A 12,385-nucleotide genomic window follows, 5' to 3' on the forward strand; every position below is an offset into this window, starting at 1 on the left:
TATTCACTAGGTTTCCACAACGCTTTTGACTGGTTCACCCCTTGGTCCTTTTCTAGAAATGCATCTGTGTAGGAGTTGGGGGTGGGGTGTTTTGTTCTGATTTTTAACAGCTACGTACGGTACTGCGCTGATTTCTACCACCACAAAGATACAAAGGGATAGGGCAATTCAAGGAAAACGACACTGGGTGAGAGGAAAACAAACTTTTTCCAGAGCCAAGATGTACCCGTTCTCTGCCAATGGCTGTATTGAAGAAGGCTGTAATTTAGGCTCATTTATATCACACCAAAACCAACCAAACAGCTTTTTATTTTTATTTCATACTCAATGTTCATATTTGCTCTTGGAAGTAAATTTCCAAATTATCCAGAATTCAGATTCACACTGAGTAGTGTAAAAGTACTTGTAGCACTCAGAAGGGAACAGAGTCCTTTATTGTCATGGTATCAGGAAATGTTTTCCCTCAGAATTGCTGATTTATTTAAGGGGAGAAAAATGCTCTTGGAGATTTTAAAATCACTATGGAAGGAGAAGGTAGAAAGGTACGACAACATCACCCACGCTCTGGAAACAGAAATGTAGAAATAAGCACTGGCCTGCAAAATAACCTCCATAGACATCTGTCTGATTGCACTTCATTACACGTTAGCCGCTTATCTGATGTGCGGGAAGTAACATGCGTCGCTTTTTTTGGTTTCTTTTCTTGACTCGTGGCCATCAACGATGGGCATTTGTGCTACTAACCAACCACAACACTGTGTGTAATGTCACCTCCAGCTCAGATACCGTGGTGATGAGCACCCTTACGGATACCTAGGCAGATCATATTGCATCGTCTCATTGTGACACAGCGGGCATGTCTACACGGCAGCCTGGGGTGTGATTTGCAGCTCCTGTAGGTGTACCTCTGGACTAGCTGTACTCTAGCTAGATCTGCGAAGCTTCTGGGTACATACACGTTGGTGCTGTCCGCATCACTATTTTTTAGCAAGCTTTTTAGGTCACTTGTTGACATATCATCCTGACATGAGGACACTGGGTTGTGAGGTTTCAGAGTAGCAGCCTTGTTAGTCTGTATCCGCAAAAAGAAAAGGAGGACTCGTGGCACCTTAGAGACTAACCCATTTATTTGAGCATCAGCTTTCATGAGCTATAGCTCACTTCATCGGATGCACGCAGTGGAAAGTACAATGGGGAGATTTTATATACACAGAGAGCATGAAACAAATGGGTGTTACCATTCACACTGTAACGAGAGTGATCAGGCTGTACTGTGATGTCACGATTTCACTTGTGAAACTGTGGACTGTGCCACCAGCCTTATGTGTGTTTTCTTTTTCTTCTTATGAAGAGTGTCAGTGTGTTGACATGTTAATTGACAATAATTATAACAATCTTGCAGCCATTCAGCTCCAAACTAAGGGCTTGACCCTGTAAGGGCTGAGCACTTGGGCCTGATCCAGTGAAAGTCTTAAGATGCACTTAAAGTTAAGCACACAAGTAGCCTGACTGAAGTCGTCAATGAAACTATGCAGATGTTTAAAGTTAAGCACATCTTTAAGTGTTCTGCTGAATTCAGCTAGAATGCTTGATACAGGCTTAAATCAATATAGGACTCTCCACTCACATTCCCCATATCTGGAGAGTCTTAGGGACTATATTTGTTTCCTTTCAAGCTAAGCAGGCAGAAACATGCTACTGACTGCTGCAAGTTCTTCCCGAGTTGTTTTGGTCTGGAAGCATCTCTACGTTTTTTTTCCCATCGGTTCATTCAGGGCTAGCCTATATTACCGCATTACGTCGGCCCAGCTGCGCCGCTGGCCACGGTGCATCTTTGCCAGATGTGCTCAACAGGAGAGCTGTCTCCTGTCAACAACATTACTCCACCTCCATGAGAGGGGCAAGCCATGTCTGCAGGAGAGCGTCTCTCGCCGACATAGTGCGGCATGGACACCGGTGTAAGTCGACTTACGTCGCTCAGAGGCTTTTTCACACGCCTGAGCGACATAACTTACATCGACTTAAGTGGTAGTGGAGACAAGCCCGCAGCGAAGACAAGAAAAAGTTCATGGACTCTTGGAATTCTTCAGTGGTGTCATTATTGTGTTTTCTCATGTTGACAGCACCCTGCTCTGCATTGCAGTGGCTGTTTTGCTTTGTGGTTAAGGCCCTATGGTCATCCTGCCAAAGCGTCTTGCTGAAACTTCAGTTTGCACCTTTGTGCTGACTGTAGAAAAAAGTAATATCCCATCTCGAAATCTGTCCGCAGTGAAGTGCATCACTGAGCATTTGTGCACAGTTTGGTTTGTTTGGTCCTTTGCCATCTTTACTCTTGTAAAATCATAGAAACTACGGACTTTGATTTCCGTATCCTCAGCCAGTGCAGGCTTGTTTCCTACAGTGTGTTCTAAAATGTCTTGGCCAAAGCTGGTAAACGGGTCTGATCCGAATATTAAATCTGCTGAGCAGTAAATGCTGCCACTGAAGCATTTAGCTGGCTTTGCTCGTGTTTAAATATTGGTTTGTTGAAGTTTTTTCCTGCATCAGTAGCAAGTAACCTTTCAGAAAGACCTGCTGTCAGCATAAGCATTCTTCCTCTTTTTTGTAGGAACATAAGAATGCCCATATACCAAACAGAACAATTGTCCATCAACCCAGGTCTCTAATATCCTATCTCTAGCATCCTTTACTAGATGCTTCAGAGGAAATTTAAAAATTCCTGGTCCAGTACACAATTGCATTCAGTCCAGTTCTGCAGAAACCCGCTGGATTGTCTCCTTGCCAGGCAGTATTTGAGCTTGGTGTAGTGGTTAGAGCAGAAAGAAAAGGAGGACTTGTGGCACCTTAGAGACTAACAAATTTATTAGAGCAGGGAACTCGGAGCTAGGACTTTTGGGTCCTATTCTTAGCTCTGCCACAGAAGTGCTGTGTGTGCATGGGCACATTACTCAGTTTACCTAATGGAGCATTGGCACTTCAAGGGTAATATACTTGGTGCACGGGGATCACTGGAGCTATGTTTCTCCATGGTGTACATGATACATCAGGTAGTCAAGGCAGCTAGTGCGAGAGGGCAAGGGAAATTTCCACAATATATATTAAAGGCCGAGTAGAGCGGTAATCCAATGGCAGGTTCCGGGAACGCGCACAGGAATGCAGGGATCGGCAGGTGCATTAAGATGCAGAACTGTTTCTGACAACTCATACGGGCAGATGGGATCCTGTTGGTTCCCACTTACAGTGTTAGAGGGGCAAAAAGAACTAGGGCCTGAGACAGTGTGTGGCCCTCTAGGGTAAAAACTATAGGAACCACCCTAGAGAAAGCTTAAGAGATTTATGTTTGGTTGTTCTAAGATAACAGTAAAGACAGACTCCAGGAAGTGGAGGAGGTAAGTTTGGACCAGGTCTGGGGTGTGCATGTCCTGTTTGCAGCAGCGTGGGAACTTGGCCTGCGGGCAATTTCCGTTTGCTACCTTGCTGACACATACCTTCACTTTCTCTAAATGGGGACAGAAAACAGCAGCTCTTTTCGTTTTGAAAAACAAACAAAATATCTTCTCTGACTTGGAATTTACGGTTTAATCTGATTGGAAACATGTTCCTGTTAACATGCAATTGGCGAGGTCACCGCAGGGATATGTACAGTGCCATCCTGAAAGATGCATGTCAAATGTTGCCTGCTGGTGTCTGCCAGTAATTCTCCACCAGAACACTGAGTACATGACACAACCATATGGAATGCAGACGGAGAGACAGAGGAAGCTAGAGAAGGCAACCAGCCCCCTTACAAGTCTCTGTCCTTTTGTTGATTTAGGAATAACATACTACCTGGTTTGGGCTACTGGCTCCTATTGCTGAGCTATAGTTCTCTGAGAAATATATGTGTTTTTACTGCCAATTCCAAGTCCTGCTAGCTACTACAGTTAGTGCAACCACTAGGTCACATACCATTTCCAGTTTCTTCCCTTCAGAATCATCCATCTGGGCTGGCTGGAAAATTTTCCATCTGAATTTTTGTCTAATGGAAAACTGGATTTTTTTGACCAAAAATGAACATTTTACCAAAAAGTGCTTATGTTTCTTGAAAAATTTCAGTTTCTCGTTGGAAAACTAAAGTCTTAACAAACACACTTTTTTCAAATTTTTTGGCCAAAATTTTATTCGTTTTCAGTTGCCAAAAACTGGGGGGAAATCAGGGTTTTTTCACGAAAAGTCAGAATTTTCTGCAGGGAAAACCCCTTCATTTTCCAACCAGCTCTTTCATGCATATCTCAGTGAATTCCCTTCCTGTTTGGAGAAACTGTCAAATATTTTAAAGCAAAAGTTTGGATTTTGTTTGAAAAAACCACAACTAATATGACTAGAAAGATTTTCAGGACACTTACATTTCAAGGAAAACAGGAGGAATTTGCATTGACCCCTTCCCCCTCATTTTGAAAGAAAGCTAACGCTCAAATAAATTGGTTAGTCTCTAAGGTGCCACAAGTACTCCTTCATCATCCTACAGTTTTAGAAACTCAAACATAAATCATCATCCTAGTGCAAATAAGACAGAAAGTGAAACTTAACATAAATATACTGAAACTGAGCAGTCTAGTTTCACTGAGTCTAAACTGAGTTGAATCCATGCAGATAAAATTCGTGAATAATGAAAAGTAAATTCATTTTTTATATTCCAGTTTTAATCACATATCACAAGATTTTTTTTACTATATTAATTTAATCTTGAAAGTGCCTCTTAAATTTCAGTCTGCATAAACGGTTCGTTTATTTAGCTCTTTTTTGCAGTGAAAATTGAGTTATTCCTGAAATTGAAAAATCGTCTGTCTTTGCAAAAATGTTGCCTATTTGTTTGGCAGGAAAATCAAGCCTCTTAAACTGGCTTAGAAATTCTAACTTTTTTCTTTTCCAGGTCTATTTTTAATCACTTTTCTTAAATCATCCCACATTTTAAAACTCTGACTAGAGAGGCTGCAATTTCTTGCTGCCAGAGGATCAAATTCTGTTCTTGGTGAAGTCACTGCATATCTGGAGTCACTCCAGAGACTTCAGTGGAGTGATTCTCATTTCAACTGATGTAAGGACCTGATGCTGTAGAAGCCTGCGGTGGTGCAGGATCAGGCCCTTCCAGAAAGCAGAATTTGACCCTTTGAGTCGTCTTTTCTGAAACAACACTTCCCACTCAGTGGCCACAGGTCTGCTAGCCTGAAAAAGTGCTTCCCCTCCCTGGGCACAGTCTGGGTGACCTTGTGAAGCATTAAATATAAAAAAGGGAAATCTGAAGAGAGGGCCCTGTCTCTGTCTGGTGCAATGCAGAGGGAGAAAAGGACTGTTTCAAAAAAGAAATGGACTATCGTGTGCAAAGTTAACACAAAAATATTCCCAAAACAATGGTGAACTTTTCCAGTTTGATTAAATGTTGCATATACACGCAACTTTCTGCACAAATTTGCTAACACTTTCTTTTCCGTACATTGCTGAGCAATACCCAAATGGAAGGCATCAGTAGACAGAGGCAAGAGCCGTGGAAGCTGAAATCCACTAGTGAGCCAAAGGACAGTTGTGGCCGTGCAGGCTTGCCCCGTGCAATGCCGGAGACTTCACTCAGTTCTGACTGGGAAAAACTCCAAGCATGGAGTTACATTGGTTTAAAATCAGTGTGAGAACAGAATCAGGTCCTTCATCTCTAGGGATGATTTGCTAGCATAGTCTCCATGGCTCATTTGACTTCTGAGATGGCCCGTCTATTACAACCAGTTGTAATGGGGGGTTAGTGGGTTCCCGCAAACTGCTCTGAAACCCACACATTTCACATGTGTTTCCTGTGAACACCATCTGGGATCCAGGTTTGAACTAGAGGGAACTAAATCAACTCGTCTGATTTCTGAGGACATTAGCACAAAAGAATGTTTCTTTTTGGCTTCATCATCATCATCTTTTTAGCAGGATGGTCTCCTGTAGTAATAGCTTCCTTTGAACCCAAACCCATATCGGGGTGTAGTGACAGGTGAACTATACAGAAGCGCGTGGGAGTCACAGGGCACTTTCTGCCTTTGGACTGTGTCTAAACAACATGATCTAGCCCACGGAGACTGAATTACTCTCACACCTAGAAGCAGTCCCTCAGGACAGAGTTTGAGGCATGTTGGCCAAGTCTGTGTGGACAGCTAACCTTCTTTTCATCCATGCAGTATCTGTTCTGTGGACAAAGGATTTCAGTCTCCAGAGCTGTCAAGCTGGCATCTTTTTACCATCACTGAGTTAATTTAAAAATAAAATGTATTTTAAGTGACTTAAATCTGAGCTGAGCAAATCAAAACCACACGTATCTCCTTTGTTACACGCAAACCCCGAAGTCCACATGGAAACCCCATTCTCCTCTAGAAGTTTTTCTACGCTGTAAACCCTCAATCTCCTCCCAACAGCAGCAACGCTTAGACTTGATCTTTCACCCGGGTTGCTCTGGGCATCTAATAAAGTGGTCTCCGATTTGGACATTTCACTCTTCCAGATATTGAGAGTGTGTTAATCTCCTTTTGGTCCTTTTATTTATTTTTGTTAGTTTTGATTTTTGACTATTGTAACTGATTTGTACCATATTTGTCTCTGCTGCACACATCTATTTGGCTGCTTTCAATCTCAAGTGAGTATCGCTTTATAAATATTAAAATTATTTAATATTTGATACTCTTACCCTTTTGTTTTATTTTTATTTTTTTAATGTTTCCTACTTTTATCTCGAGTCCAATATATCCATTTGTGTAAAGCACTTTTATGGGCCTTCTCAGAAAAATACAGCCAATGCTACAGTATTCTTTAAGATGGGCAATGAACAATTTAAAGCAGTAGAAATTGCAAATATGTCTGGTTCTGGAAAAGCTAAAGGTTATCGAAAGAAACCTTTAACATTGTAAAGTCTGGAGTTAATCGAACCAAAAGTCACATTAGTTCAGTTTTCCCTTCCTTTTTCTCTGGTGGTGGAGTATTGTTTTGGTAGCACCAGGGGCTCTGATTCTAACCCAGCAATCACTTCTCCTTCATTAATTATCCTGTGTAGTTCATCGGGGAAAGGAATGACAGTATCTTGAGGCAGGACGTTAGATGTTATGTGTTTGCCACCTTCAGAATTATAGAAATGTTGGGCTGGAAGGGACCTCAAGAGGTCATCTGTGCGGTCCCTTGAGCTGAGGCAGGACCAAGTCAACTTTCGACCATCCCTGACAGGTGTTTGTCTAACCAGTTCTTAAAGACCTCCACTGATGGGGATTCCATGACCTCCCTTGGAAGCCTATTCCAGTAGCTAACTCTCCTTATAGTTAAACAGTTTTTCCTAATACCTAATCTAAATCTCCCTTGCGACAGATTAAGCCCATTACTCTTCATTCTGCCTGCAGTGGTCATGGAGAACAACTGATCACTGCCCTCTTTATAGCAACCTTTAACATAGATGAAGAATTGTTAACTGGATTGGGCGGCCCATGGAGACTACAGCTCCCATGATGAATCCATGCCTGCCAAAAGAAACCTCATGACTTTAACAAGTTCATCTGCAGCAGTGGGAAAATTAGGTTCAAAACCCATGTAAATTATGCATAGGGTTTTTTTTTTTCCAGTAAATTCATCCTTCTGCAGGGTATTCTTTAAGCAGAATGGAAAAGTCACTTTGGAAAGTCACTTAATCTCTCTGTGCTTCAGTTTCCCTATCTGTACAATGGGTGGAATAATACCAACATACCAAGAATGTTGCCACTTAGTTAAGCCCTTTAAAATCCTCCAGCAAAAGGCTCCAGAGAAGTGCTTTAAGTACCATCCTTAGTGCTGTGGTTTGGTTTTTCTCCATTTGGGTTTCCAAGTGTGAGAGAGTGCATTCTCTCGCCATCCATTTTCTCCTTGAAAAGGGCTGGATGGGGTTAGAGAGGGGAAGCCTCTTTCTTGCAGCGAGAATCCAGGATGGCAACGGAAGAGATTCACCCTAGATGAGAGGTGACCTGTTGAGCAAAAGCAGCTTCTGGAGAGAGAAGGGTTTCTTTTTCCCCAGCTTGTTTCTAAAAAGGTGGGCCCCAGTGGATCTCTCCAAACGCCACAACGTTCTTACAGAAGAAGTGACCCTCTAAGAATGAGGGTAAGACCTGCTCCAGGAGAAAGAGACATTGGGTTCTCTCCAGTGCCCCCTCCCCCAGGAATGGCAATTCTTTCAGATGGACATCTTACCTTTCAAACTATGATCCCCTGCCCCATACCACATACAGAAAAGCGAAGGCTTTGAAGAAGGAACCACATCTGCGTCATGCGTTCTCTGAATTGGTGGTAAGCACAACAGTATATGTTATAATGGCAGAGAACACAATGAACAACTGAGGGGACATTCAGCGAGCTGGAAGAGGGTGGCAGGGGGCATGGCTTGATTTGATTCGGGGGAGGGCTCCCATTGGTATATATCCCTGGAAGCTATCCAAAAAACCAAAATGGGTTCTGTGTATTTATATGGCCACTCTTTTCTTTAGGCTGAGAGGCAGTGCTTCTGACCGTGGCCTAGGTAGCAGCCGAATGTGGTCCATGGATCAAATGTGGTCATTTAAAGTGGAGGGGAAGCCCATTGACACCACAAATCCCAAGATGCCTGGGAGCTGAGTTGGAGGTCATGTGACCTAAGATGAAGTGTTGCACCATGGGACCTGTAGTCTCCATGGGCTGCCCCTCCTCGGATAACTGAAGGAAGGTAGGTTTCAGAGTAACAGCCGTGTTAGTCTGTATTCGCAAAAAGAAAAGGAGGACTTGTGGCACCTTAGAGACTAACCAATTTATTTGAGCATAAGCTTTCGTGAGCTACAGCTCACTTCATCAGATGCATATCGTGGAAACTGCAGCAGACTTTATATATACACAGAGAATATGAAACAAAACCTCCTCCCACCCCACTGTCCTGCTGGTAATAGCTTATCTAAAGTGATCATTAGGTGGGCCATTTCCAGCACAAATCCAGGTTTTCTCACCCTCCACCCCCCCACACAGATTCACTCTCCTGCTGGTGATAGCCCATCCAAAGTGACAACTCTTTACACAATGTGCATGACAATCAAGTTGGGCTATTTCCTGCACAAATCCAGGTTTTCTCACATCCCCCCCACCCCCATACACACACAAACTCACGCTCCTGCTGGTAATAGCTCATCCAAACTGACCACTCTTCAAGTTTAAATCCAAGTTAAACCAGAACATCTGGGGGGGGGGGGGGGTAGGAAAAAACAAGAGGAAACAGGCTACCTTGCATAATGACTTAGCCACTCCCAGTCTCTATTTAAGCCTAAATTAATAGTATCCAATTTGCAAATGAATTCCAATTCAGCAGTTTCTCGCTGGAGTCTGGATTTGAAGTTTTTTTGTTTTAAGATAGCGACCTTCATGTCTGTGATTGCGTGACCAGAGAGATTGAAGTGTTCTCCGACTGGTTTATGAATGTTATAATTCTTGACATCTGATTTGTGTCCATTTATTCTTTTACGTAGAGGCTGTCCAGTTTGACCAATGTACATGGCAGAGGGGCATTGCTGGCACATGATGGCATATATCACATTGGTGGATGTGCAGGTGAACGAGCCTCTGATAGTGTGGCTGATGTTATTAGGCCCTGTGATGGTGTCCCCTGAATAGATATGTGGGCACAATTGGCAACGGGCTTTGTTGCAAGGATAAGTTCCTGGGTTAGTGGTTCTGTTGTGTGGTATGTGGTTGTTGGTGAGTATTTGCTTCAGGTTGGGGGGCTGTCTATAGGCAAGGACTGGCCTGTCTCCCAAGATTTGTGAGAGTGTTGGGTCATCCTTCAGGATAGGTTGTAGATCCTTAATAATGCGTTGGAGGGGTTTTAGTTGGGGGCTGAAGGTGACGGCTAGTGGCGTTCTGTTATTTTCTTTGTTAGGCCTGTTCTGTAGTAGGTAACTTCTGGGAACTCTTCTGGCTCTATCAATCTGTTTCTTTACTTCTGCAGGTGGGTATTGTAGTTGTAAGAAAGCTTGACAGAGATCTTGTAGGTGTTTGTCTCTGTCTGAGGGGTTGGAGCAAATGCGGTTGTATCGCAGAGCTTGGCTGTAGACGATGGATCGTGTGGTGTGGTCAGGGTGAAAGCTGGAGGCATGCAGGTAGGAATAGCGGTCAGTAGGTTTCCGGTATAGGGTGGTGTTTATGTGACCATTGTTTATTAGCACTGTAGTGTCCAGGAAGTGGATCTCTTGTGTGGACTGGACCAGGCTGAGGTTGGTGGTGGGATGGAAATTGTTGAAATCATGGTGGAATTCCTCAAGGGCTTCTTTTCCATGGGTCCAGATGATGAAGATGTCATCAATATAGCGCAAGTAGAGTAGGGGCTTTAGGGGATGAGAGCTGAGGAAGCGTTGTTCTAAATCAGCCATAAAAACGTTGGCATACTGTGGGGCCATGCGGGTACCCATAGCAGTGCCGCTGATCTGAAGGTATACATTGTCCCCAAATGTGAAGTAGTTATGGGTAAGGACAAAGTCACAGAGTTCAGCCACCAGGTTAGCCGTGACATTATTGGGGATAGTGTTCTTGACGGCTTGTAGTCCATCTTTGTGTGGAATGTTGGTTTAACTTGGATTTAAACTTGAAGAGTGGTCAGTTTGGATGAGCTATTACCAGCAGGAGAGTGAGTTTGTGTGTGTATGGGGGTGGGGGGGATGTGAGAAAACCTGGATTTGTGCAGGAAATAGCCCAACTTGATTGTCATGCACATTGTGTAAAGAGTTGTCACTTTGGATGGGCTATCACCAGCAGGAGAGTGAATTTGTGTGTGGGGGGGTGGAGGGTGAGAGAACCTGGATTTGTGCTGGAAATGGCCCACCTAATGATCACTTTAGATAAGCTATTACCAGCAGGACAGTGGGGTGGGAATAGGTATTGTTTCATATTCTCTGTGTATATATAAAGTCTGCTGCAGTTTCCACGATATGCATCTGATGAAGTGAGCTGTAGCTCACGAAAGCTCATGCTCAAATAAATTGGTTAGTCTCTAAGGTGCCACAAGTCCTCCTTTTCTTCTTGAAGGAAGGTACAATCAATGTTCTTACAATTAAGTGCATCTCTCAGGCTCCTGGCAAGTTGCTAATGCAGCCCTCGGGGGTTATTTTCTGGTCTAAATGGAAGGCCACACACCGTATTAATCAGGGAGAAGTCGCTGCTGGAGTTAGAACCAGGGTTTACACTCTAGCTCCCAAAATCTGTGTTCTGCCCTTCGTGCTGGGTTTCACTCCTGGATTCCATCCCCCTCCCTTCCCAACAGGTCTGTAATAATGTGCTTATCCTGGATTTCATTACATTCTTTCCCTTCCGTGTAGACAGAACTGTCTAAATGGCCCATAGCTGTGTGCGCCGCTAGGTAACCCTTGCTGGGAACTGAACGCAGAGTTTTTTGCTCTCTCCTGGGAATGGAAGGGCGGTTACTGGTTCGAGCCAGCAGGGTCCGCTAGGCTTAAACAGGATTTCCATGCTGGGTTGAACTTGACTATTTGTTTTCATATATATAAAACCTTAATAACAAACCCCTTTTCTGCAGTGAATACAACATTGTTCAATGCTTCAGCTCCGCTGGCACCAAACAACACTAACATTTCTGTGGTAAGTAGTTTTGTTTTATGTATATTCAAGTAGGGGGTAGCCAAGCCCTCTGGATCCTTTCTTAGCCCAGAAAGAAAGGAAGTGGGACACATGGGGATCCACCGGTTAAATCAGTCACTCAGTCTTCTTCCAGGGATGCTATCAAAGCCTACAGCGATCTCTTTAGAAATCAACTTTTTAGTTATATGACTTGCCAACCAAATGAATTAAATCACGGCATGGAATCAACGTTCGGCTTTGGGGAAGGAGCGGAATGGGAACTGTGTGTCTGTTCCTTCTAGTTGCAATGGCCTGGCAACATCCCCTTCACGTGCCCAACCAGAATATTATAAACCACCAAAGAACAGACTGCAGGCAAAGAATCCATAGCAGTGCACGCTGGGTTAGTTTAATCTCCCCTATGTGTGCCGTGCAGGCATAATCAGTCAAGCACTTATAATGCATGTACCTCACCACTGAATGTAAGGCCTCTCTATGCGCCTAGTTCCACTGGCTTATTTAAGCCAGCGCAAACCTCTGTGTGGACACGCTTATTTCCATTTAAGAGCAGTTTATTTCAGTTGAATTTAAAGCTGTTCCTAGCTGACTTAATTGAAATTGAAGAGCCTGGTTTAAGCTGAAAAAAGACCCTCCACAGCGGTTTACCTCAATTTAAAATCACACTTTCAGTTAAACCAGTGAAACTGTGTGCTGCGGCTTAAGGAGCTCCCAACCACCTGGGACATGCACCAGAGCAAGGGTTTGTCTACGCACGGGT

General features: G+C 43.6%; 1 protein-coding gene across 14 annotated transcripts in view; it reads left to right on the forward strand.

Moving 5' to 3' along the window:
• SLC4A5 (solute carrier family 4 member 5) overlaps window positions 1-12,385 on the forward strand; it is a 126,862-nt gene that overhangs the window by 81,294 nt on the left and 33,183 nt on the right. For all 14 annotated transcript variants that reach the window (XM_073325092.1, XM_073325096.1, XM_073325094.1 and 11 more), the window contains exon 17: window positions 11,567-11,628. In XM_073325092.1, coding sequence (XP_073181193.1) covers window positions 11,567-11,628 — 62 coding nt within the window. The remainder of the gene's footprint in view (window positions 1-11,566; window positions 11,629-12,385) is intronic.

This window comes from Lepidochelys kempii, chromosome 26, assembly GCF_965140265.1.
Source record: "Lepidochelys kempii isolate rLepKem1 chromosome 26, rLepKem1.hap2, whole genome shotgun sequence".
In the NCBI taxonomy this organism is placed as follows: Eukaryota; Metazoa; Chordata; order Testudines; family Cheloniidae; genus Lepidochelys; species Lepidochelys kempii.